Source organism: Leuresthes tenuis, unplaced genomic scaffold (assembly GCF_036924035.1).
Source record: "Leuresthes tenuis unplaced genomic scaffold, fLeuTen1.0.hap1 SCAF_20, whole genome shotgun sequence".
In the NCBI taxonomy this organism is placed as follows: Eukaryota; Metazoa; Chordata; class Actinopteri; order Atheriniformes; family Atherinopsidae; genus Leuresthes; species Leuresthes tenuis.
Genome location: NW_027325374.1, coordinates 21,306,121 through 21,333,277, shown reverse-complemented (window position 1 = coordinate 21,333,277; position 27,157 = coordinate 21,306,121). Strand labels below are relative to the sequence as shown.

At 40.2% G+C, this 27,157-nt stretch overlaps 1 protein-coding gene across 1 annotated transcript in view; it reads left to right on the top strand.

The window, feature by feature from the left end:
- The first annotated feature begins 7,548 nt into the window (after nt 1-7,548).
- Nucleotides 7,549-27,157, top strand: part of shisa6 (shisa family member 6) — a 71,583-nt gene continuing 51,974 nt past the window's right edge. Inside the window, exons 1-4 of the mRNA XM_072373844.1 lie at nt 7,549-7,622; nt 8,003-8,912; nt 10,405-10,565; nt 17,743-17,844. Coding sequence (XP_072229945.1) covers nt 8,386-8,912; nt 10,405-10,565; nt 17,743-17,844 — 790 coding nt within the window. The 5' untranslated portion in view covers nt 7,549-7,622; nt 8,003-8,385. The remainder of the gene's footprint in view (nt 7,623-8,002; nt 8,913-10,404; nt 10,566-17,742; nt 17,845-27,157) is intronic.

Below are 27,157 nucleotides of genomic sequence, written 5' to 3'. Positions count from 1 at the left end.
GGTTACAACCTAAGACAACCACCTGTATGTACTTGAACACAGAAATCTTTTATTTTTAATGTACTGCCGCCCCCCCTGGGCCCGGCAGTTGGACTAAGCGGGTGTAGAAAATGGATGGTATTGTCTCCCTTGCATCAAAAATCTTTAAATCAACTTTGATTTTAATCAAAAGAATCATTCGTGAACTCCTAATTTGATTCATGAGTTGCTTATTAGTTGATAATGCATTTGAATGAAAGAGGTTAATAAACATGATGAGGTTCAATGTTACAGGTTGTGGAATTTGCGTGTTCTACTTGTGTATGCGTGGGTTCCCTCTGGGTACTCCGGCTTCCTCCGACCGTCCAAAAACATACATGTTAAGTTAATTGGTGACTCTAAATTGTCCCTTAGAGTGAGAGTGAACATGGTTGTTTGTCTCTGTGTGACCCTGTGATGGACTGGCAACCTGTCCAGGGTGTACCCTGCCTCTCACCCAATGACAGCTCCCAGCCCCCCGCGATCCTAAATTGGATTAAGTGGGTATAGAAAATGGATGGATTCCAAGCTTGATCCCTAAATTGGCCATTGTTAGTGTGAAGACTGTGACAAATCCACTTTTATTTGCAAACAAACAGGGCAGGTCATCAGTAACATGTGGAACACAGCAACTGTAATTAGCCTGTTTTTACCTCCTAATGTGCTGAGTGCAGTGTTTCCAGTTCCAATCCAGCAGCTCTTCGGTGCCAATACATACAGATACCATACTTAATTTAGTAGTGGAGTGAAACCTCAGGCTGGATATCCAGTAAATAATGTGAATACAACTGCAACTCTAGGGAAATATATGAAGCTGTTACAGAGCACAGAAAGACCGAAAGACTTTTAAGTTTTTTGGACACTTGAGGGCAGCAGAACTAGTTGTGACAAAACACTGGACAATTTTATTTTGGTCATTATAGTTGCAGGCTGACAAACCTAAGCAATAAGCTACAGAAAAGATTAAAAAGCTCTTTTGCAAGAGCTGAGGAGAAGTGCAGAGATAATTCTCTGTAGGTTTGTTGTTTGGAACTCTCCAAACCTCCACTTTACACACAGTTATTTAATCATTCTTTACTGTTAAAAAGTATTGAGCAAATTTCTTTACATTTTGCTTTGATGCAGCCAGACCTTCTTGTGATATTTCAAAGTGGACTTGAGCAATAGTTCTCCAGGCTGTTTTAATATAGTTTTTTTTTATTTACTTATGTAAATTTGAATATTGGCTACTTTTTTACTCAGTCAAGTCCTTGTATCTGACCATTTGCAGAGGAATGTGTTTTGTGCAGCTATTTGAAGTGATGAAACAGCACACAGTCTGACACAAACACTCATCATTTGTTCCCATTTCTGTAGTTACATCTATGAAAAATGCCAAAGATAACACAATTTGACAGACAAGGGGATTCCCAAAGAGCTGTGAGTTGAAGACTTCAGTGAAACCTCATCAGAAAGGCTCTCCGTGGAAGGGTGACTGTCATAAAGCTATTCTTAAGGAAGGAAAAAAAGGGAGAATGGGCTGAGGTATGCAAACTGCCACAAGAACTGGACTGAAAATCAGTGGGAATAGGTCTTATGGAGTGATGAATCCCCACAGAGCCCAAACCTCAACATTATAGCAGTATGGGATCATCTTGGCAAAGAAAAAAAAAATTCTAATCTTAACCCCTGAGTTTTGTTGAAGTTCAGGCCAATTTCTAAACTCCCAGTCCTCTCAAAGATTTAGGAGAAAATTGTTTTAATCTAACCGAATGGCTTTTTAGAAAGTAATTGTATCACTGAGGCAGAGATGTTCACAAGTCTTTTTTTTGCAAGTCCAAATCAAGTCTCAAAAGAACAAAAGTCTCTCATCTCTTCTGGTTGTAATGAGCCTTCTATCATCCACTGCTATTCAGTCTGTTAAGAATACTACACAGCTATATGAGATTCAAAGCATTTACTGTATTATCACTCCTTTATCTATTAGCATACAGTAACAGTACTGATTAGTTGTTTGTTATATGATCACTTTAAAAAGGTTATTGCAATATGAGGAAAGACGCCACTCTTTAGCAAAATACCTCAGAATCACAAATATTTTATTAAACCCCCCAGGGAAACTGGGAAAAAAAAGCTCCAATCCAAAGTGATGAAAAGTGTGCATATGTTGATAGATGAGCAATCAACAAAGCCAGACACACCAACAAAACAGAGGTCATGTAACTAGTGCAAAAGAGTGACAAGCACACATAATACAAGCCCTGAGCAGAGCTTACTGGTTTATATTTGGCATGATGGAAGCTATTCACACCTAGTGTATCAATGAATGTGCTGGTATTATCTTATAAAGGAACATGGGAAGTACTTTAAATGCAAAGAACAAAATATTTAATAAACTCAACTCTTAGTACACTGGGTATGCGTCACAAAATATTAACATATTAACCATATTAACATATTAACAAGATTGTAGGTGTCCTGGGTAAGACCAAGAAAAGCATTAAAGAGAACGGTTACATTTTAAGAAGATCAGGCTGGACAGTGTCCTCACACTCAGCCTGGCTTGGTGAGGGTGGTGCACCACTGGTGCACTGGTGGCAGGAACAGAGAGCACTCTCATAGCCAAAATATAGTCTTGGGAAGACCTTTGCATTCCTTTTCCAGAAACCTAGGCAGTCTGCTTCTTCTTTAGAGCACACCTGCATGTAACGAATGAGCTCAGCCTTGACAGATGATACATGGTCATCCTTCTTGTTTTTGTTTCCCCCTTCCTGTAGCCAGTGAATAGGTGTGGAGTTTTAGCGGGTGGCTCGTCTTTAATCATCCTCTCAGCAAGTATGGTGACTTGTTGAGAGAAGCCTCAGTCACGACAAGGTTTGACAAATCATGGTTAGTTACAGTATGACGTTGACAGTGGTGATGGTTAAGTTCATAAATGATCAGTACGTCTAAATCAGATTTTACTGATGTTATTGAAAGTGAGAAAAGATTTGAGTGCCTGAAAATTTGGGAAAATATTGCCAGCATTATTAGTCATGCAATAATAACTAATCATCTAATCACAGTCATAGTAGGCTACATCTGCTGGACACAGAATTAACACCATTTACCAGCCAAATACTGGTAAATCATGCAAGTGGCTGGTACTGTATGCTGCACTCACCAGCCAAAAATAACAATGGTAATCTATTGAGTGGCTGGTAAATTTTCAACATTCACTAGGATAGCCATTTGGCCAATGCAGCGGACAAAAAAGTTAAGTTTGACCTCTGCAACCATATTGTTTAATTGCACTGGGTCTCTAATGACATCTTTTAAGTCTACTAGAAATGAGAATATTCCTCTATCCTCTCACTCAAATGTATTTTTCTACGTTTAACGTTAGCTGGTAGATGGCAGCAACGGAACCTAGATGATTTAAGTTGCCTCCCTTTTTTTTTTACGTCATGTCAGGAGTTGCATGTCAACGCCACTCAACGCAAACAAGTGTAACAAGCAAAATAACATTCACTCATCTTTTCAAATATTCAGTTAAAACTCATGGCAAACTAAGTTAACGTTACATGGCTGATGCTAAGCTAACCGTCCATATGCGTTAATGTGACTGACCTCTCTGGGTGGGTTTTCAGGTCCCGGATGAAATTGGTTGTGGTTGCACCAGCATCCTTTATTTTAATATCGCAGACTTAGCAGTCTGCGCTCCTTTAGTCAGCGTCTTGTTTACAATTCTTGTAACTGAACTTAATTATAAATGGTACAGCTGCAGGTATGCAGCTAGTCGCCATGTTGTTACGATCATCTGAGCTAGAGCAAGAGGCGTGCACCGGCATAATATTGCCATAACGTCTTCCTGGATTTTGTTGCTGAACTACCTCCCTCCATTCTTACCACCATTGATCATTTTTCTAAGGCTTCTCATTTCATCCTCCTAGACAATTACCCCATCCTCTGAAACCACAGAACTTCTGGTGAATCATGTTTTCCGTCTCCGTGGCATTCCCTCCAAAGTGGTGTCCAACTGGGGGCCCCATTTCATCTCACAGTTATGGCGAACATTTTGTGCAGCTCTGGGGGCTAAGGTTTTGTTAAGTTCTGGTTACTACCCCGAGTCCAACGGACAGACTGAGCGGCTAAATCAGGAGTTCTAGGCCGCCCTCTGCTGTGTCACCTCTAATTTTACCGCCTCAATGGGCAATCAACCACCGCTGTTCCCTAAGGAGGAGAGAGATTTGGAGATTCCCTCTGTTCAACACCACCTTCACCATGTTCAGCGTGTATGAACCCAGACCCATGAATTTCTGCTGCGCACGGTCGAACGCTACCGCCAATTAGCAGAACAGCACCGCTTATACTAATCATCTCCCTCCTCTCTCAGAGTTCCACATCTACCCAGATCTCCCTTCGGCTATCAACACTCATCACTTGTAAATAAACTCTAATTCTCCCTGAGTTCCCTGTCTGCTCTTGGGTCCATTTTTGTGAGGTGGCTAAAAACCAACCTGTGATACTCCTAAGGTTCTTTAATGATATTCGTTTAGCAAATGCCTCTGGTAACGCTGTTATCCTCGTACTTTTAGATTTGACCTTTGGGTTTGACACTGTTGAGCATAGTGTCCTTATTTGGTGCCTGGACCATTGGGCAGACATCAGATGTGCAGCCTTGGATTGGTTTTGTTCCTACTTGGCAGACAAAAGTTTTTTGTGTTAGTATAGGTGAATTTATGGGTTCCTCAATGCCTTGCTACAATGGGGTGCTACAAGGTTAAATTCTTGGGCCCCTTCTTTTCTCTCTGCTTCCTTTAGGCTATATTTTGAGGAAACATTGGATATATTTCCCCTGATATGCAGATGACTGTCAAATTTACATCCCTTTAATGCAAAATAGCCAGTATTGGAATGCATCGATGACATCAAAGCATGGATGTTGCTAAGCTTTTTAAGTTTTAATGAAAAGAAAATAGAGGTTTTGTTTGGTCCGAGTGGTACTTCTGATGCCATCCCTCATAAAACCCCCTTTAAATTCCCTTTTAACCTTGGTTCTCTATAGCTCTATATAAAAAGCACTGTTACAAACTTGGGAGTGAATGTGGGACTGTGATTTTTAACTTAACAAGCAAATCAGCGCCATTGTACAGAAAAGCTTCTTTTATTTAAGGCAGATAGCAAAACCCTTTTAATCAGAGAGCAGAGACACTAGTATATTTCACCAATTCTGTCTGCTCTTCATTGGCTCCCTGTGCACAATAGAACTGATTTTAAAAGTCTCCATCTGGCATTAAAATGTCTGAATGACCTCACCTTACCTCTCTGACCTGCTTTGGCAAGATGTCCATCAGGTCTGCCGATCACCTGGTCTTGGTTGTCCAAAAACTAGGTGGAATCTCATAGGTAATCATCCATTTGCAGTGACGACTCCTAAACTTTGGAACAAGTTGCCTTCAGATGTTAGGCAGGCTCTTTCTCTTCCCGTTTTTAAACCTATTCTATGATCATATTCTTTTTCTTAAGCTTTTACCACAATGTGAGTTGTTTAACTCTTATTTCTAGTTGTTGTTTTACTTATTCTACCCGTGATTTTTATGCTTGCGTTTGTACATCTTTTGTGTCTCTGTTTTCTGTCCGTATGTAAGTGTATGTTTGACTACATAGCACTTTGGGTCAACTCTGTTGTCTTAAAGGTGCTTTATAAATTAAGTTGGATTGAATTGGATTGGATAATGTAACCAAAGGCAGCCAATCTCCAAAGAATAATTTTGGAATGTCCTTTAAGAAACCTGGAGAACTGTTTCTAAGGACTACTACTTCTGAACCATCTTAGGGTTCAGGCTGTGTTGAAGGATAAAGGTCCAAATATTGAATTTCAAGCTCTATAAAACTGTACAAACTCTGTTTTAGCCATATACAGTGGTGTTTGTTTTAACATGTTTCAGCTGCAAAGAAATGAGGGGTGGCTCAAAACATTTGCATAATACTGTAAATATGCAAAAAGAAACAACAAAACTTGTATTGCATTTAATTAAAGATGATGCAGAACATTAAACAGATTCCAAGGCTGGTGAAAAAAATTACTTTAAGCTCACAACACTCAGTATCCGATACGTTGTCTGCTTTTCATTTCAATCAGAAAACAAACCAAAACTGCTCTACACTGTGGGAGCTATCCATTTAGCTCTAATGATGCAGAAACATATTCTGCAGAGAACAAATTTATTACAAAACTGCCTCTGACCATTCTCCATTTTGATGTTACCATTCTGCTTGAATCCTAAAGTTCATCCAGTGCTTAGTGTCTGATTTTATCCAATACATCAGGGGCTTGTCTTGCACCGGAGAATAGATTTCTAACAATGTAACAATTTAGAGCCACAAACAAAACCATTATTTAACACCAAATACAATTAAAATAAGTATTTGAATATTCACAAACAGGACAAAGTCTGATTTCTCCAATAGGCTTCTTTTCTTTTCCTCCTGATTTCTCTCCTGAGTCTTACAACACTCACTCCTCTGATCTCTACTTGTGCTTCTTTGGCCCACATCATTACAGCCTTCAGCCTGCCAGAAACACTAACAATGCCCTGTATTCTCATCATGTTGCATTTATTTCCCAACCAAAGAGGATAACTGCGATTTAAGGTCCCGCTCTCACTCCGCTTCTTCCACACCTCTCTGCGGCAGCTGTTGTCAAGACACCAGCTCCACTGTGATCAGACAGTGCTGGGTGCAAATATGGTGTGCAAGACTACTCTCCAACCAAGTGCCACAGAGAGCAATGTGTGCAGGTCTTCCTTATTATCAGGCTCTGAGCCTGCCAGTTTGGCAGCTTCAGTGTGTGTTAATTAGCGGGTGTCTTTATTTGGAAACCTGCACATAAGAATGCATATTTTTTTCCCCACTGGTGACCATGGATATGGAAGAAAAACGAAAGGATGAAGCCGTGTGGAGGAGTGTCCCTCGCAGCTTTGGCTCCTTTTAGTGCAGCAGTGCTAAAACACTCTTCACTAGTAATTTGGCCCTATCAGTTTCCCACAATCCCCCAGGTGCCTCTGCTTGCCTACAGACCCAACATGAATGACCTTATCTGTAATAATGAGAACATTTACAGAGAGAGCTCAGTTTTTCGTAGTGTCCTCCTGAAAACTGCATGTTTACAGGCAACTAAAATGATAAGAGACACTTGTATTAAAGTAAGTGATAAATGGGAATGGTCAAGAGGATTGTAAATGTGAAAAAACAAGCAGGACATCCAGAGAGTGAAGGTAGCTGCTGGAGACAAGTGGCCATCATGTTCTGCATGCAGAGGTCTGTGCAGCCGTTTAATTTAGAAGTGTTAATGCCAATAACCAGGCTTGGTTGCTTTCTCGCTCTCATGAAGTAGGAGGAGGAGGAGGAGGAGGAAGAAGGAGAAGAGAAGAGGAAGGCGGAGGGGTGCAATTTACTGATACTTGGCTGAGTTCTGACGCCAGCACTGAAGTGATGTAAGAGACAGAGGGAGGGAGAAAGCCGGGAAGGAGGAGAGAAGTGGAGCAGGAGACGAAGTGAGAGAGGGGCTCACGGCTCTGATATTCTCCTCAGTTTCGGAGACCCAGACAGAGAGCAAGTCCCCAGCGGGGATCCTGACAGAGGTAGGCTGGCTTTTCATCCTCCCACTCTGAATAGCGCACACTGAAAAAATAAAAATGCATCAACTTTAATTAATCTTTCAAACAATAAGCAGACATGCTCTTTTAGTTACCTTTCATTATGTGCTGCAAAGACAGGGTGTAGTGCTTAACATTCAAATAAAACACGGGATTTGTTTGTCAGATAATGAGCTGTTGGTGTCATGTTATACAGTGGAATGCGTTGTGCAAACTGCAAGAATGCAGAGCCAGCTGTGACTGAAATGACTCTAATCTATCAAGTTATTTGAGCACGTACTGTGGAAGCATACTAATTAATTAATGACGTATCTGTGACGTGAGTATATGTAATGAGCTCATTTGGCTTATTTGCTTCCCCGCAGACTAACTTTGACTCCCGCAGAACAGACTGAGTCTCCGAGAACCAGCACCTTGGACAGCAACGCACCGAGACTCCCCACGTTGCTCAGCCGATAGAGCGCGCAGAGTCCGGGCATCAATCAGCTTCCATCTCGGTCAGGATATGGTGTTCTTCGGTCACCGATCCTCCTTTCGTCGCAATGGGCTTTAGTGTGTCTATTGCATAATAATAGTGGAGAATGCCCTTGACAACTGTCTATGCAGTTGTATTCAGTATGACTGCTGCACAGGACAATGACCGAGTAGGGGAAGACTCGGTGACCAAACTAGACTGAACCTTTTATGTTGAATCACTATAGAAGTGTCTTTGCCAACACGTAAAACTTGAAGAGTTATTCGCACTACCATGGGGATTAGGCACCTTTTATTGCTGTTTATATACTTGGACCCGCTCTGCGTCCTGAGCGCCGCTATGAGTGGTAAAAAAAACAAACCAGCGCCCAGGAAGGCTTCCAGACCTACTGCGGTGCCCACGGTCATCCCGCAGAAGACCCCGCAGCCGGCGCCAGCAAGCAACCACGACACCTGCCTGGGTTACTACGATGTGAGCGGCCAGTATGACAAAATGTTCGAATGCAACAACACAGACCACCGGTACTGCTGCGGGACGTGTTACCTGCGCTTCTGCTGTGAGTACAAGAAAGACCGACTGGACCAGAAAGCCTGCAGGAACTACCAAACGCCCGTGTGGATCCAAACGGTCGCCCCGTCACCCATCCCAACCGGTGAAACCTACGATCCGAGCATGGATCAGACCAACACGGCAGTCTATATCACCTGTGGGATCATAGCGTTCATTATAGTGCTGGGAGTGTCGGTCAAAGTTGCATATGACAAAGCCACAGAACCGCCTCAGGAAATGAATATACATAGGTGAGTCTTAAAAATCAACGTGTTTGCTGCACATAGCTTATACCTTTTTTCTACTCATTGTCAGTCTAATTCCTGAGATAAATTAAACAAAATTACCATCATAAGGGAACGGACTATTAATGTAAAGAGCATGTTGCAGACAAACATATAGTCCCCATTTGAAGACAGAGGTCAAAGGTCAACGAAAAGGGCTGAGAATGTCAGATGTTGTTTTTTTCAATGTACCACCATGAGTGGGTTTTTTAAAAATGTTTTATTGAATGTAATGAAATAACAGTAAGACTGGTGGTTTGTTTAAAGGGATGTGATGATTGTTATCCACGGCCAGCATCTTTCAGATCAGACCCCACTGGATTGGCAGCAAATGTTAAATCTCAAAGAATCAAAGCCTGAAATAATAGCAAAGGAGTTAGAAGAGAACAGTAACAGTGACTGTGGTAGACTGAAGTGTGTGTGTGTGTACTTCTGCTTTGTGGGGGAGAGGGACTAATCATTCATGTATATAATAAAACAAGCCTCTCACATGTAAGAATTTAACAGTAATCCAGATACTTAGTTCATGAGGCAAACAAGTCAAGGTGGCCAGCTGTCAAATATAATTATTCAATGTTTAGCCCCAAACTTCCACTCCTGCCCCTTGCACATCAGCACTTGGCTGTCTGGTGCGTTCAGGTGGGGTGATGACAGGAACACTTACTTCCTTGGCTTGCTCTAGCATCCAGCTGAGGCTTTGCTACATGACCGTCATCATCCACAAGCGTACAGCTTCCACCTAAAAAAATGCTGACACTTTTTTTTTTCAAGATCGAATAGTTTTCTTTTTATCGGATACATTATTCAACACTTGAGCAATCTTAAGACTGTGAATAATGGATAGTGTTAACGTTAGGGCCGCATCAAGGGCGGGTGACGTGCATGCACTGCTGCACATTCAATAAGGAACAGGAAGGAGGTGGAGGGGATGGGGGTGGAGGTAAAATATTAATTCAAAAGCAAAGGTTACATTGCTGATACATTTGTCGTACAAAAGCTTTGAACTGCAGCGTTGTGAGAGTAATTTGATTTCCTCTTTCAAATGTGATGCCAGAATAAGCAAACAAACAGTTTTTTGAACTTTCTTTCATCACGATTGCTTCTCTCCCTCTCCTCCACCCTTTTCCCCCCTCGAGGGCTTCAGCCTTCCATATGCACCTGGTGCGGTCTGAAAAACATTCAAATTCAACCCAATTAGGCAAGATGCTCACACATCCAATGTTGTCTCTGTTGTAAATGAACATTCGTCATGTTCCCAGATGTAAAAAAAAAAAGTAAAAGAGAGAAGAAGAAATATAAGAAACAGAACAGTTCTGAAAAACCCATAACAGCACAATACTGTCTCAACCATTAGCAGCCATTCGATGAGTAAAAAACAGTTAACTGAGTTCAGCTGCATGTTGAAACAAACTGTACAGATCTGTGTTGTATTAACAATAGCTCTTGTCTTTTTTTCCAGGGCCCTTGCAGACATTCTGAGGCAGCAGGGACCCATCCCTATTTCACAATATGACTGTGAGAATTTTGCGGCAATGAACGGCTCCCCCAAAGACAACACACCAGTCAGAACCTCATCGAAGAATCACTACACTCCTGTTCACACCTCCAAATCCAACCATGGTAAGAGCGCATCTCTCTCCCCAGCTCAATACTCAAAGCTCCAAAACTTCACAAGCATCCAGTTGTTTAAGTGTCAAGACTTCAGCTCAGATACAGATTGAAGAAAGATTTTATCCCTTTAACCCTTTTCTTATTTCCCTCACAGTTAGTCTAAATAATCTATTTTCAGTGTATGCTCATTATCTCTGTGCAGACTTCTGCATTACCCATAAAGAGCACTCACTGTACTCACCCTTTCAGCAATGGTAGCATCCTGTAATCATTCGATTTGAGCAAAAGAGAAGTGCGAAAGAAGAGAGACAGAATAAAAAAAAAGAGGGACCCGTTAGTGGAGATAATTACAGGCTGGCAAGGTAGCACAGCCCTGCAGACTCTGATGGGCTGAAAGTGACGGCCTTTAACTCAGTCAGCAGGTGAATCAGACCCATAGTGCACGTCGTGATTTAACCTCGCAATTCTGAGAACAGAAAGTGAGCGTAAATCGTTAAAATGGCCCCTGAAAACAGGAGTCAGGGTAGCCAGTCTGCGGCGGCAGGTGTTATCAGATCGAGAGAGGCAAAGACATTTAGGGAGACGAACACAGATGGAAAATAATGAGATATTACAAAGGAGTCGCTGAGATGGAAATAGAAACAGAAATGTGTTGAGCCTCAGTGCAGAACGGGCAAAGAATGATACAGAGTGAAAAACTGGAAGTGTTGATTTTGCAGATGTGAAGGTATATCAGCAATGATGACATCTTCACCTTACCCACCCTAATTTAGTTAGTAAAGCCTGGATGTTTAGGATAGTTATTAACAGGGAAAAACAACTTTCGTTTGTTCCCTCTTACACTGACTCTGAAGTCTGTATGCTCAAACTTTAAGATCAACTCCTTAAATAACATTTCAGTCCATTTCTACTCCTCGTAACTATTTTTTAAACTTATATGTTCACTCCAAGTGCAAAAAAAGTTTTTTAGAAGTTTAAAGATTCAATATAAAATTATTAGTACAGCACCTCATAAAATTCATTGCATATGACTTCATAATATAAACACACCACTGAATGTATTACAATTAGTTTACTTTCTCTAAAATAGTGGGCTAGATTTTGCAAGGGATACGATTTCAGCACAATACCAGCTTGTTAATTACCTAATCTTGCATTCAGCAGCGCAATCAAATCTTTCGAGATAGGGTCCATTTTGTATTTTCTTTTCCTTCCACCATCTCTTCCCTTCTCCACCAGATTTGACCATTTTTAGTAACTTAACAAAAACAAATGAGAAAGGAACTGGATTGCAGTCCTTGCAAGATGGTGCCCCTGTCCGAGCATGCAGCATACAGTACACAACAAAAACTACTTAAAGAACAATTTCATATTTGAAGATTTAATTCTCACAAGTTGAGAGCTATTATTTGCCCCTAATATTGACAGTTTGGACAAACATGCTTTTCACAGGGTATAGCCCCAACATATTTTATCCAAACTTTGTGAAAGATGATGTTCACACTGATGCAATTTGGAAATGAAACCTTGCACCACATTTCCATGATTATATTGATAATGTGTCCTAATCACTGCACATGATGTGAAGATATCTGTAGCTGCACAAAAACAAGGTAGTAACTAGAAACAAGACATTGTATAATGACAGGGAAACATTTCTGACAGGGAGGGTCACAAAGACCTTTGGCTGCTTCAGAAAGTCACAGTTAATAGAGCGTTATATGTATAATAGACTTTTATTGACCTCTGCTGGTTATGACAGGCCTGCACACACATCACTGCACCCAGTACACTGCATGTATATTTGTTATGGTTGATTTGTGCAACAGGACATCAACAATCTTTTTGCACTGTTGTGTCTAAATAAAAGGCATGCTCAGCTTTATTTGGGGTTGCAGCCTCTTGAAAGTCAGGCTAACTTGGCCTCTTTCTGCCACTTCCACATCTATCAAGCACTTTCAGAGCACATTTTTCTTGCAGCCCTAAGTTCATTGTGACCGCAGTCTGCATTCATTCACTTAGTGTACCCCCTTTCGGTCGCCACATCAGTCTATTCCTAATGGTCACTCGCCAGCCTTGCAAGGGACAAAGTTGATATGCAACTGTGCATGGCAGGCTGCCTTTAGTTCAACCTTGCATGCATTTATAGTCAGTAAAGGTTAAGCGTTGCGTTGCTCTGCTTGGCTGCGCGTATTTTGCCCACTTGTACACAATCAGTGCTGAGAGAACACAACTCATCCAGGCTTAGTTCACTCAAGCCAAACCCCCACACCCCATACATCAGGGACCATGACACTCCTGACAGGCTTGGACATGAAAGGCAGTGACAGCACGAGCGGAAGCGTGGTTAATGTGTGCATATAAATTGGGAGCTCCGCTGCACCCACTCGGTCTCACAGAAAATGCATATTCATGTGTGCCTAAATGGGCATTTGGCACAGACAGGGGAGGCGGGCCTCTTCAAAAGAGGGTTCTTGGATGGAGTCATTGCTGATGAGTTTGGCACCTCGCATCCAGGGGCTTCTGGAGACACTTTTAAATCAGGTGGAGAGACCTCGTAAAGCTAGTGGCTAAATGGCCCAAGAGGATCCTATCAACTTATGTCTAGAGTGGGAATAACATCCATTTTTCTTTTGATCCTCATTTTGTGAAGTTGCCCAGTTGCTCCTAGCAGTATTCACATACTTATCAAAGTATTTTCAATATTTTTTCTTCATCCCCTGGAACTTTGCTGACACTCCCTTCTAAAAATACACCCTGATTTATTTTTTCACATTGCAGACCTTTTCGTGGTGACACGGTACCCTTGGTGTAGTGCAAACTTCCTGCATTTATAGAACAACATATTCCTTTCCAAAAAAAAAAAGGTGGAGAGCTCATGGCAAAAACAGTACATACAGCATAATATGATACCAGCGCGACAGCTGCTATTTTTATTTGAATCCATTTTGCATTGTCGTGGGGCTCAGATCCTCTTTTAGGTTGGGCTGTAAACACAGAGCGCCCTGCAGCCACAACAAGGTGCATACCTTGAATGGGAAGAGTAGATACCTTACCAGCAGTTTGCCTTTGGTTAAAGTAAACAATAACCGCTCACTGAGTAATGCAGTTTTGCCCACAGCTCTCTTCAGATGAAGTTGATTTATTTACCGCACTCTGCAGGCAGAGATTTGCCTTTCTTTTTATTTTTTTGAAAAGTGTTGCTTGGTTTCCTCTTTGATATGTTCTTAATACGCAGAGTGATGAAATATAGTTTCCAGGTAGCACTGAAAGGAGCTTTTTTCTCTGTCTTGGTTTACTCAACAGAAACCAAAGAAAAAAAATTCTCTCCCATTAACCAACTGTGCAAAAAAAAAAAGAATAGTATTATAAGTTATGAGGACATGTTCACTGCATCACAAGTATCAGAGTAAACAGGATGACTATGTTAGAGTGCATGCCACTGTGGAAGTTGAAAAGCCTTAAGCAGCTATCTATATATGCTGGAGCTCCTACAGTCTACAGCACTCAAGGGATTTGAATAGTCAGTTAATTTTGTTTGAGCTAGGCAGACTCTTGGGCTTAAAGGTCAGCTGCTGTGGACAATGAGAGGTTGTGATGATAGAAAAATATTTCCAGTGATTTAGCTGCTTTGACATGACCTTCAGATATTTAAAGCACACCGCTGTGTGTGTAGTTTCCTGTGTCTACACAAAGCACAAATTTAGCCTAAATAACCAACAGTAATTAGTCTAATTATCTGCCAAAAGGCACTTTTAAAATCATATTCAGTGAGCCGTCCCATCTCAACTACTACCACATATACACACACACACACAAACATACACATGTAAAACACTTCCTCCCTCTTTCCACAACCTCCCTCCAATTAATCCTTTCATTCTGCAGATATAACACCCCCACTTTGTCAACTGTGAACTCACTGGCTCCTGATTGGCCAGGTGTTCATTGCACCCATGTTCTAAATAACATTTCTCTGCTGACAGCATCAACATATTTAATAGAGGCTTCCTCCTGAGTGCACCTGTGATAAACCTCAGCATCAAAATGATTCAACCTAATTGTCTCCTGGCCTACATCTCATTATTAGTCCTTATTATACAGTTGGACCTCTGGCCCCCTGAGTGTACATACGTGTAGATGTGTGTTTGGTAGAGTGTGTTTCAGGTGTGAAGGGAGGGATCCATCAGTATCTCCTGGCAGTATTCAGTTAATTATGGCCTAGTGTGGATAAAGTCTTGCTGCACTGTACCATTAGTTTCATGAGAGGGCAAGGTTAAAAGGGAAGGGCATGTATTTGCCAAGACGGCATTTGGAAAGCTCAGTTTTTATTCTGATAAGGCTTCAGCATATGAAAGAATAAGAGAGGAAGATGAAGAGATGAAGATATGCTAGTCTGAGCTCCATGACAGATGTGGTTCCATGTCCACTCCAGCAGATTAGCATCTGAAAGTACTATAAAATCAGCACACAGTACCATGTAAATTACATCTGCTTGGCTGTGCTAAAGCTTAACTGACTTCCTCCTCAATTTCAGCAACACAGTACCACATCCAGCTTGACTCGTGGCGTAATTATCTTATGATTCACATTTCTCCCCTCCCTGAAATTATTCACAGGTGTAGTGTCCAGTGAAGGCTGAATAAAGAAGCTTTATCTCATGAATCCTCAGTGCCCAGCTTAGGCCCCTGTTCATTTCCATGCCACTTTGTTGAGGTGAAAGTCACGATTTTCTTTATATCAAGGACGATAAATTCATAATGCGCTGTCTTCCCCCTGCAGGCTCTTCATGCTAGCTCATCTTAATGAGTTGGAGATGAGAGCAGGAGGGAAAAAGAGGATGGTTGCTCTTGAAGGCTCTTTCAGATTGAAAGGTTGTCGCAGTGGGTTGTGGGCTGGCCTATCAATGACATAGGTGACAAAGGGAGACAACAACAGCATGTGTTTGTGACACACACAAAATTGCTGGTATGATTGAAAGGGAAAAATAACCCTAGCAGATACTCCATCTGCAGCCATAAAAGCAGAGAGGGGAGAGGTGTGATTGAGTTCAAAGTGCATTGGTATGTGGGTGGTAGAAACATAATGCTTTTCAGACTTTTTCCTGAGAAACAGTGCACTGTGTTTGCTTATATGGTTCACATTTCATCCATTTTGTATCTATTTGAATGTGAAGGAAATGACACCATGGGGAAATCTTCTGTTTGACATCCTAGTGTGGAAGACACAGTGGCCCATGAGAACATGATGGAAACACCGAAATAATCTTTATTCCTGGTGTCCTGGTGAACTTGAGCTGATTAATCATTGAGTTGATTGACTGATTGGTAAACCAGGAGGTATGTTATCTGCTGCAATTATGACATTTAGCTGTGACCATTTGATGCTTTGGTGTAGTGCCATGAAACTATCTTGAAGGGAACTCCACTGATTACTCCAAGTCTGTGTCAAGGTGGTGGGGAATAGTCGGCTACCTCATATTTAGAGCATGAAACCATTAGTCTCCACAGGGAGCTTTGAAGTCTAAAATATTGCCTAAACTTGTTATCATTTGAGTTGATTTCAACTAAGGCTGACTATTGGTTTGAGTAAAACATCAAAAAAATCTGTTTGGACAAATACGCTGACCAGACCTGTGTGGCTGCTGCAGGCTAGTCTTAACAACTATTTTTGATGTAATGGAGCTAATGGTTGAGCAGAAAAGGCACCAGATGTCACTAAATGTATTCATGCACTAATATAAGCCTAACCATAACAGTTTTTTCATCTTCTACTCTCTGCACATATACCAGATGTTAATACAGAAAAATTCAAAATAAAGCCACTGTCATTGTCATATTTTTTCTGTTTCTGTTGTCAGAGGGTGAAAAAAGTCTGGAATTTTAACTGAAAAACCACAATCTATCCCAAAAAGCATTACAAGGCTTACGCTCTAATACAATAATGCTTTTAAAAGATCTGCAGCATCATCTGATAAACTACTATCAATTTTAATTAAAGACATCTGTGCAGTTATTTTGGCTGTATACACATGTGCGATGATCTCTCATAAGGTTAGAAATAGCAGATTATCTCAAACATTCCCAGACTCTTGAATACAAGGCGAATACTCACTCGACAACTAGATCCTACCCTTGCAGAACGGTACAAGGGATTCTCCTCTTTATGGCACAGCGACTGTTTGTCCTAAAAGCTGCTAGATTTGTTTCAAGTCACAGAGGGTGTCTAAAATGTATATCAATCTTAATCCACAAAGTTGCCAACACCATTGCGGGTTACACTGATACTTCGACATTTTATGTTTTTCAGAGTTCAAGCTAGGCAGAGCTGATATACTAACATTAGTTTGGCTGTCTGTGTTCATTTTATAAATTGGTTCTCTACATGTTAGCCTCGATCAACAGTAAAGAGGTTAGACTATACCTAAGAAGAAGAAATGCAACTTTAAAAATTCCACTTATTTGAATGCTGTGAATTCTTAGCGGACTTAAATTTGGCATGGAGGACCCCTACATTTATTCAGAGTTAACCTGCAACTTGGGGCTGAAATACCTGCTACAGGATGTCAGTAAATCTGAGGGGACCTGGAGTTGGTTAAAGGCTCCTGATGGAGTTTGGGAATAAAGAAATTAAGTATAGACAACATATTTCTGAGTAATTAAAGTGGTAGTAGGCTACATAACTAAAGAGTCATGTTGATTCTAATGGTCTAGTAGGCCTAACTAACAAATTTGAGTCCAAGCCAGCTCGGGCTCACTGTATTATACAAAGTGACTTCATTCTCTTAACACTGCATTATGTTGTGGAAGTAGTCCCAGTCAGTGACAGCATAAGCACCCTGATGAAAGAGTAACATTTTACTTTCTTTTTTTGACTGCTGTTGTTTGTAATTTTTATAGACATATAAAAAATCTCACTGTAATTCAGAGTCAAATGTGTTTTTTCTTAATAAACCTTTGAATTACACTGTCCATTACTCCTGTGCTCGAAATCTTCATGAGAAAGGTTTCAACATTTAGATCAGGGACCATTGTCTTGCCTATAGAGTGATGATTTTTATGATGATATTAGTCACAATATTAATACAAAGTGTGTGTCTGCATCCTCTGTGTGGTCTACCTGAATGGTTTTCCTGAATGGCACCTGTATGGTCATGCTGCTTGCCTTCCTCTGTGTGCGTGACCAGGTTTGCACTATGGAAAAGAGAGTGTCCGGAGCAGTGGGGGCGGTGACCTTCACAACTTCATCTCCTCTGGTTTTGTGACACTCGGTCGAGGCCATCAGAAAGGTAAAGTGCCATCTCTTTTTTTCTTCCTTTCCCTTTTCTCACACAGGACCTTCTCTTTTTTGCCAACATTGTTTTATATACCTGCTGAATGTCAATTCTGTGTATAATGTTTCACTTGTAATGCTGGTGATCAACAAGACACTTGATGGAAGTGAAGTGTTTTTAGATTCAATTTTGCTATCTGAGTCTTTTTCGCAATTACGTACAAGCTAACAAACTTACCTTCACTGATGGGTGGTGCAGGGGTGGAGAAGGTGACTTATAACTCGCACAGACATCCACAAAACACATGCCATTAGTTGGGGTGGGTGTGGGGGGCAAAGTTTTTATCCCCATGGGTAAAATACTAATTGAGATGCAGCCAAGGCTGTTTGATTTATTTTCTAGTTCATTTTAGCTCCAACAAATCAGACCATGTGTGTGTATGGGTGTGTAGCCTCACAGGGATTGCAAGGCGACCTCCTTTACCTGATGCTGCCTTTGAATATTTACTTAAATGCTTGCACAGTTATATATTAAATTATAAATCTGCATGATTTAAAGATAATTTGGCTCCACTGCTGTGTACTTTAATGCTTTTCCGCTCTTCCTCTTTGCTATCAAAACCTGCTGATTTCCTGCTCATCATTCTAATCACAGCGGCTGATCACCTGCCGTTGCATTGACAGATAGCAGGTCAGATTTTTGTGTTGCTTGGTGGACATGTGTGGATTTTTTAAGAAATGGGTCCTCTTTCTTTTAGAAAATATCGTGGCTTTGTTTCCAAGTGCATAAAACTGAAGAAGCTGGGAAGTTTCCCACCACTCTTCTAATGAGAAAACATTGTATTTATGTTTTCATGAAATTAGCAGTTTTCCGCTTTGCTTTTTGCTTCGTTTGTTTTCATCCCCAGAGGGGGTCCATTTGACAATGGTATTCATATGCAGCTGGAATGAAAAAAAAGATATTCACTGTTCCCCCATACTTCTCTACCAGAGATGAGCAATGAGAAAAAAAGATTAGGTTTTATGAATCTTGCAGTTTTGCAGTCTTAATTCTTTTAAACAAATATTCCCTTTTGTACAAATATCACAATAACAGCACTCCCACATGCCTCACATTAACAGTATGGGGTATGGTTTAGCGTTCAGTCACTGTGCAGTTAAATCTGTTTTCTTTCAGCGAGTTGCTTTTGATTCTTTGCTTGCAAAAATAAAAATTAAACGTGACAGATTGAGATCTTGGTCTGCTCATGCTGATGAAGACACCCCCCCCACCCCAAAAAATATAATGCCAAAAATCTGGATATATTGTAAAAGCGCTGAGAAATTAACCTGTAGGCTGATGTGAGCTGAAGAAGATAAACTGATGTGAAATGAGGAAGAGACAAGTCAAGCAGTAACATAAAGAAAAAAGTCTGGATGAACTGAAATTATACTGTTTCTTTCTTTTTTCTTTGTAGGAGGTTTGCACAGCTTAGTTTGTTCTGGCTTAGAGCATCAAAGCTGAAGAAAAAAAAAACCAAACACATATCTGTCAGTGTAAAAATTCAGCTTCCATTTGAATCTGTAAACAGATGTTGTCTTCATCGCTGCATCTCAGTTGATTTTTTAGTGTTAATGGTTTTTGTCACATGGACAGAACAAAGTTCAGGAGTCATAATGTGGTCCTCTGGCTTGGACAAGTTTGACATCTGTTTTAGTGCTTAATTATACTGACTAAGAGCATGTTTGGTCTTTAATTATGGGAGGTTATATGTATGTGTTACACTGCATCCCCCTCAGGGAGGGGTGCAGGTAAGGTCAGGGTGTGTTGCAGAGTGTCAGAGCAGCTGGAAACTTCACATCTGTGTGACATGGTACATAACAACCATGTGCTAAATGAGATCAGCCAGAAGCACTAGGGAGGGAAGCAAATATCCAGTTTCATTAGTTTACCTTGGTTCCCCTTTGCTTACTGTGATGGAAAATGTATTGCTCCTCCTTAAGAATGTGCTGGGTGTAGGGTTTTCTCTGTCTTACAAACAATGGGTGCCTCATCATGTGTTTTCCACATGATTTACACATGATTTCTATAAGTGAAATGTCCTGATTGCATCAGCTGCTTATGCAGCTGAGGTGGCTAAATCAGCAAGTAAGAATCTTTTTTGTCCCATGCACATTGTCCACCTTTGTGTAACACCTCTGTATGGATAAGTACTCATGTAAGTTAAGACTTCCTCAGAGCTGCAGCCTAGCGCTGTTACTCTCCTCCATGAAGTAAAATAAACCTCGGAAATGTTGGTGCAGATTCACAGTGCTTTGTTAAAAGAAACTTCCTCCACACTTACACAGTATAATTTGGGCAAAGTTAGTAGACTACCATCCACATTGCCAACCATTATGACCATGACTGTGGTAAGCAACAAAATCAACTAAAACAGGAAATCACTGTGTTAAAAGTAAAGAAACATTTATTATTGCTGTGGTCACCGTAGTCAAAGATGGAATAATTTTGACCATGTTCCAAGATTTCAAAAAGAAATGGTAATTGAAACTCTTATACACCTACTGTTTTGTGAATTATTTGTGGAGATAGACAAATAGCTGCTGGTGCTGGTGCATTTCATATAATTAAGAGACCTCCAAACAAATCTGAAACTGTAAAATAATTTTTTATGCCTGCCAAACATTGCTATATCATGTGCATTTCCCCACTGGTTTCTGTTGTGTACAGAAAATAAAACAGGTAGCTAGAAAAGTGACTATCTACATATTGATTGAGGTGTACATTTGCTTATTATGTTGACATAAATATAATCCATTCCTTCATCAAGTTATACTTCCCTCAAAACACGTTTGGTGTCAACAAATAGATTTTATATAATTTTATATAATCACTTCCAACTCTTCCAGTAGACGGGATTGCTTGGGTGATCCTGTCCAAACTCTTGCATAATAAATCAGGAAGATATCAGGAGACTGCTACAGAAATTGTAGTGTGCATTATTTAGTGTTTAGTGGGTCTTTTTGTAAGAGAAACTTTCATTTTAACAACCCCACAAAGTTGAAGTTAAATATATAGCGAGAACTAGATTCTTGAAAATATGTCTATGGATGCACAACAAGAAAATTTAGAGCTGTTTTGTATATGTTTGCTTCTGAGTTAATGACATTAACTAATGATTGCTACATTGTGTTTACACATTTCCCATCGTATATCAGAATATAACAAAAATACAGGTGGCCATTTACTACTGGTGTATTAAACTGAACACAGTTGGGGTGGGGGGGGGGGGGTAATTGAAGAGAGACATGAAAAATTATTCATTCAGTTAAAAATCTTACACTGCACAGATCCTTTCTCAGTTAGCTGTTATCTCAGTGCCCCGTCAATATTGACCCCTCAGTCTCCGTACACGATGTCCTGGCAGCTTCATGCCGAAGGAGGTATACAGAAGAAGTGTCTACATAGAATGAACAGCTACCTGATAAAAAACTCACATTATCCTGGCTTCTACATGCCATCTGGAGTTCATTAAGATTTCCAGGTACATATTCTCCAGACTAAAAGGAGTGCCACAAATGGTCTTGTTTGTTGTTACAGCTGCATCAGCAAAGTCACGTCTCTTCACCTGCACAAAATTAATCCAGGCAGGAAAGCTAAGTCAGAAAAAACATGGCCTCTGTTTCTTGAAAGGCTGGGGTTAGTGCAGGTTCATAGTGATGAAAACTATTAAAAAAAAGACAGGCTTAAATAATCCCAATAACAGTATTCAGAATGATTTCCCACTATACTATAAAAAAAGAAGAGCTACACTTAAAATATTGATGTGTTTGACACTCTTAACAGAATTTCTGCAATGAATCTGCTCTTCATAGTAGTTATGCCGTCATGTTCATTATTAGTTAAAATCTTATACAGTGCTTATTTCAATGTACTGGCATTTTGAAGGCTGTAATCTATGATACTATAGGGCATTATACTGAGCAATGCTTCTATTAATTCTTCCCTCCTAATTACATCAACGAGGGTAGGCCAAGTAACAGAAAAACCTCCCTGTGTAATACTATACAGTCTAAGAGTTTATACATTTTGGATTTTTTGCTGGCTGTTTAATCAATTTGCCTTTTTCAGCCAAAGATTTTTAAATCTTTCGTAAAAAAACATTGCACACACTTTTTTGTTGCGTACAAAATTTATACTGTATATAGGCACATATGGTGTACAGGCCTAGAAGTTTCACTTGTGTAAATGTTAAACTTTACCTTTTTCAACATGTACTTTAAAAGAAAAAAATCCAATTAGAGCAGTTTATGGTAGATCAGCAGCAGTGAATCAGCAGCATCTGCTGTTGTTGCCTGTCTGAATGAATTCATTATCAGTTTGTGCGTCATAGATAACACTTCATATCATTTTATTCACATTCTCTGTATTGCTGTGACTTTGTAGTCAACTTCACACCAGCTTAGAGACCATTCATATCTTCTCAGATATAAAAGAGCTGTGTGAGATTATTTTATCTCAGCAGTCAAACCACTAGCAGAGACCTGTGTTTTGTGGAAAAAACATTTCATTTCTTGCAATTTCACAACTCTTTTTGAACCCCCCTGGCAACTATAGAGTCAGGTGTGGCATAAAGATTTGTAGTCATCTGTTTTCTGCACCATCCCCCTTTGCTCAAAGTCTCGATGTGATACTGGCTGCAGAGGTAAATGGTAAATGGTAAATGGACTTGTACTTGTATAGCGCTTTTCTAGTCTAACTGACCACTCAAAGCGCTTCACTACATGAATTCACATCTTGCGCTGTATGTCTCACATGAGGAGGGGGAGGCATATCTATCCTGTGGAGGCCTAATATATGCTAGAATGTCATTGACATTGAGAAAACAATGATCAAAATGTATTCATGGGATGATATAGCATGGTTTATTATCTCTAATACTGTATGTGTATTTTATTTCCCAAGTGAATTGAGAGGTGTCGTTAAGTTATTTTTTTTTCAATTTTGGGACAACCCTAGGCAGGATTTGATATTATTTCATTTAGTGTGCTGAATATCAAAAGACAAACTCAAAAGACACTACTTTTTTTTTCAAAAGACACAAAAGACGCTACTTTTGTTTGTTGAAAACATCACCATGATGGGATTAAAAATGTTGTCTTTCACAGTGACTATCCTTTACTAGTGTTCAAATTTATTTAGCATGCACAGCTGCCTGCCTTGCTCCTGTCCCCTTGGCCATCTGTCCAGATCGATGCACCGTGCCTCACACATTCCTTTGCTCCTGTGTATTCTCTTGTCCTCTTGTCCAAAATTAGGAGGCAGCGAGGTGGAGGCTTCTGTCAAACTGAGCCAAACTAATGAGGATGCTCACTGATCTGTTGTGTGTATGTGTGTGCTGTTGTCAGATGGGACTACACTAGAACACTGCCTTGGGTGTAAAAACTGCAGAACTCAGTTTGAAGCATCAGAGATGCCAGAAATTGTATGAAAGTTCTCTTGAAACATAATCTCAGAAGATAGATAAGAGGGAGCTGGAGCAACTTCCCGTTGTTTGCTGGCAGTGGTGATGCAACGCTACAACACATCATTGTTTCTGGCCAGTGCAGCCTGACTGAAGTGGAATATCTGGCTTATATTAATTGTTCTTGTCACAGAAGAACTGCAGTGTATTTTCTATTCACTCATTGCTGCTGACTAAAACTCTGCATTGTAAATCACTGTCACACTGCCGCACATGTTTTCTTTGTGCTGGAGTGTTCTTAAAGAGAAAAGTGCATCATGCAGGCACTCAGATTAGGAATCCTCGCCTATGATATAAATAGATCACAACTGCAACACCTTGATTGATTGGAATTTTCTTCCTCAGACAGGAGATTGACAGTCAGTATGCAAATTTGATTGTTTAGTAAAAATGTAGCTCGCCAGCTGTCGTTGAGTGAATGCATCCATTTTAATTATTTTTCCATATGTCATTTTTGTTGATATGAAACGCAGTCGAGCCACAGCATCCGGGGAAGTGATTACTTCAGACAAAGCCTCCATCGTTGACTTAGCGTATGCCATACTTGATTACCTTGCTAAGCCCAACTTTTAATTCTGCCCTGTGGAGGAAGCCAAATTGGTTTTCAAGGTAGGCAATTATTGTTTTTTATGAATATAATGTGTCTGGAATGAGAGGATTGGTGATGTAGCAGCAGAATTAGAGGGAAGTGTTATCACAGAACTTTAATTTACAAAAGTGATTTCAGTGCATTAAAAGTGCAAGAGTGGCAAATTATTCTACAAAACTATGCGGTACTAAGAAAAGGGATTAACAATCAAGGCATGTTATATAAACATATAAATTAATAGCTATTTGCTGCTTATTTTCCCCTTGTTGTCTACTTTTTGTAAAGAGATTAGCACATTTGTCTGATTGTAACAAAATCATCTCCTGTTCACTCCAATGAATCAGATGCCACAGAACAAAAAAAGCCCACTGGCAGTATCATCAGTTCCAGTCCATGTAATCAACACCCTGGGCTAGTGATGAACACATCCGCCTGTGAAGATTGTTTGATGTTGTTTCAGGAAAAACAAGGAAAACAGGAACTGATTCACACGGTGGCCACGAATCATCAAGCAAGCGATAGAAGATGAGATGTCAAATGCAATGCTTAAATTTTTCCACCAAATCAAATACTGAAAAATGGATTCAACTGAGCTTTCAGTTCAGCTTCAGCAGACTTATGAATAAATGACGCACCAGGCCAAGCTCTGGATAATGTGTGATCTTTTTTAGCTGTATTATTTTGATGTGCAGTGACTATACACTTTTCAGACTGAGCAATAAAGTTCCTGAGAATTGAGGTGCAACCAGTGAAGCGCCGCTTTGGTTCTCAGTTGAACGTTGTTGAACCTGTTGAACAGTCACTTATGTTAGACTAATATCTAAATGCTCTTTTGACCAAGAGGTAAGATTATCCTACACAGTGACAACCCTGGCTGGAAGTTCTGTTTCTATTATATTTGTGCATATATCTGTGCTGGGCTCCTCTTGATCAAACTGTATTGCATGTATGGAGGGTTGTAGTGCCATGCAGCTCATCTCGTTTAATGCCCTGAAATCTGAAGCTTAACTTTCATCTGCTAAACTAAGAGCATCATGCAGATGTTGTTTGTGAAATCTGTCTGCTCAACGCCGAACAGTTGGTATACTAGATGGTGAACGCAGGATTTATGAAACACAAGAACTTTATTATTTAACTTAAACAATTATTCATCTAAATGTCATTTCACAAGTTTCTATGGTGCAATACCATATTACACAGTGTCATTATTCACTGAACAAAAACTAAACCAAAATGAAGAAGCAATGAGAAAAAAGTGTGTAAAAGTCCACCCTTACTGCTTTCACCAAAATTAAGAGTGTAAATAGCAGCCAGGTGCTGCTAATCAAATGAACTTGATGAACTGATCATCAGAAATGTGAGCACCACTATAAAAGCAGAAGTTTGGGCAGTTTGCTGGAGCAATCAGGTGTTTTCAGTTTCGTTGTTCTTTTGTTGAAAAGTAACAATGAGAACGAGAATGAGTAACAATAAAGATTTGTCACCGAAGTGGAATAACTGCAAAAAACCCATGAGCTACATCTCAGACTCTACAAGCCTCTGTTAGCATTTCAAATGTTAAAGTTAATGGCAGTACAATTAGAAAAAGAGTGAACTAGTGTGGCTTGTGGAAGGGTTGCAGGAGAAAGTCTCTTCTCTCTAAAAAGAAATCAGCACAGCTCAGATTTAGGTTCGCTGACACAAATATCTTTTGGAACATTTTGAAACCAGGTCCCATTTCAGGGATCTGTTTCTGGTGACTTAAAATCCAGCTTGACTGTTCCCTTTTCTTCCTGTCTTAGTTTTTGATTGACAGCTCTCTCCTATCCGAGCAAAATATTTCGGCTCATACAAATTGATGGTCAGATTCAAGGGAGGTGGCACGGCTGACCTGCTTGCTAAGCACTCTATGGAATAACCAGTAAGAAAGTATTAATAAGGTCCTGGAGAGAGTAGGGCTGGGTCTGTCGTGCTCATTAGAAAAGGGAAAGATCAAGACTCTTACTCACAATACGGACATCTCTTTCCCCTGCCCTGTCTCTGGACATCTCCTATTAAATATGCAAGCGAGTCCAGAATGAGGGCAAAGGTGAATAACTCAGTAAATGCACAAAGGAGCAATATTATCTCTGGCTGCTTAGATAGGGGTTAACAGGGTGTTGGTAGGTAAAGTGTGTGTGACACGACTGTTTTATTATTCTCTTTGAGCAGAGCTGAGTGAAAAAGAAATTGGGAGGTAAAAAATGACTTGCTGAGAATTTCAACCACTCTGTGGGTGTCTATAAAAGTGGATAACTGAAACAGTGTCATCCAAGAGACATTCAGGATAACTCAATCTCACGACAGAACGTGTAATAGCTACATTGGTTCACAGTGCAAAATGTTGCAATTTCACAATAAAGGCTCAAAAATTTTACAATTCTTTCTTCTTACGTTCTTCTTACTCTTTCCTGTTTAAATTCCAATTTGCAAGAACGTCACTGTGTTACAGTGTTACTGTGTCACTTTCCATGCTGCGCTATTGTTTTATTTGGCCACAAATGCTTATAAGGAGGAAGATGGTGATGGTGGATCTTCATGCTTCATGCAATTGTTATAGAATTGTCCTACACAACATTTTCCAAAGTCTTGAATTCTTCTAGTTCCTCCTCTATACCCCCTTCCACCCGCAGTTTCTTAGTCTTCTACTGCAGGCCGACCCATGATCAGGGGTTGGGAGTTAAACATTCAGTGTTCAGGGTTGATGTTTTGGTCTTTGGATTGCGTTACAAAACATATGGTTTCACACTCAGAATTACATTACTATCTCACAATTTACAACCATGCATTTGACACCACTTCTTGTTAGAGATGAGGATAAACAGATGAGAATGAACCATTCCATATTCTCTGGTGAGACTGGGTTCTTCGTAGTGTCAGACAGCGGAATGAAAATGCCACAAATAGTTGAGTACAAGAGAGAGAAGTTCGATACTTGGCTTGTTTTTTAAATTTGAAAGTCACAGCGTGAAGTCAGCTTAAATGCTCAGTCTTCAGTTCAAGGGAGTTACTGACCCCTTATTCAAAGTCAGATGGGTGTTGCATGGCTTTCTAAAATCACGTGTGTAAAGCCAGCTTAAGACAAAACTTTTACACAACACTGTAGAAAACCGTGATGTACATTAGCTGAAGAAGGAATTGGCAACTCTCTCTGGCATTCGTGAAATTAACACATGGCAAACACTTTGTAGCATTTTCAAAAATATCAAATATCAAAT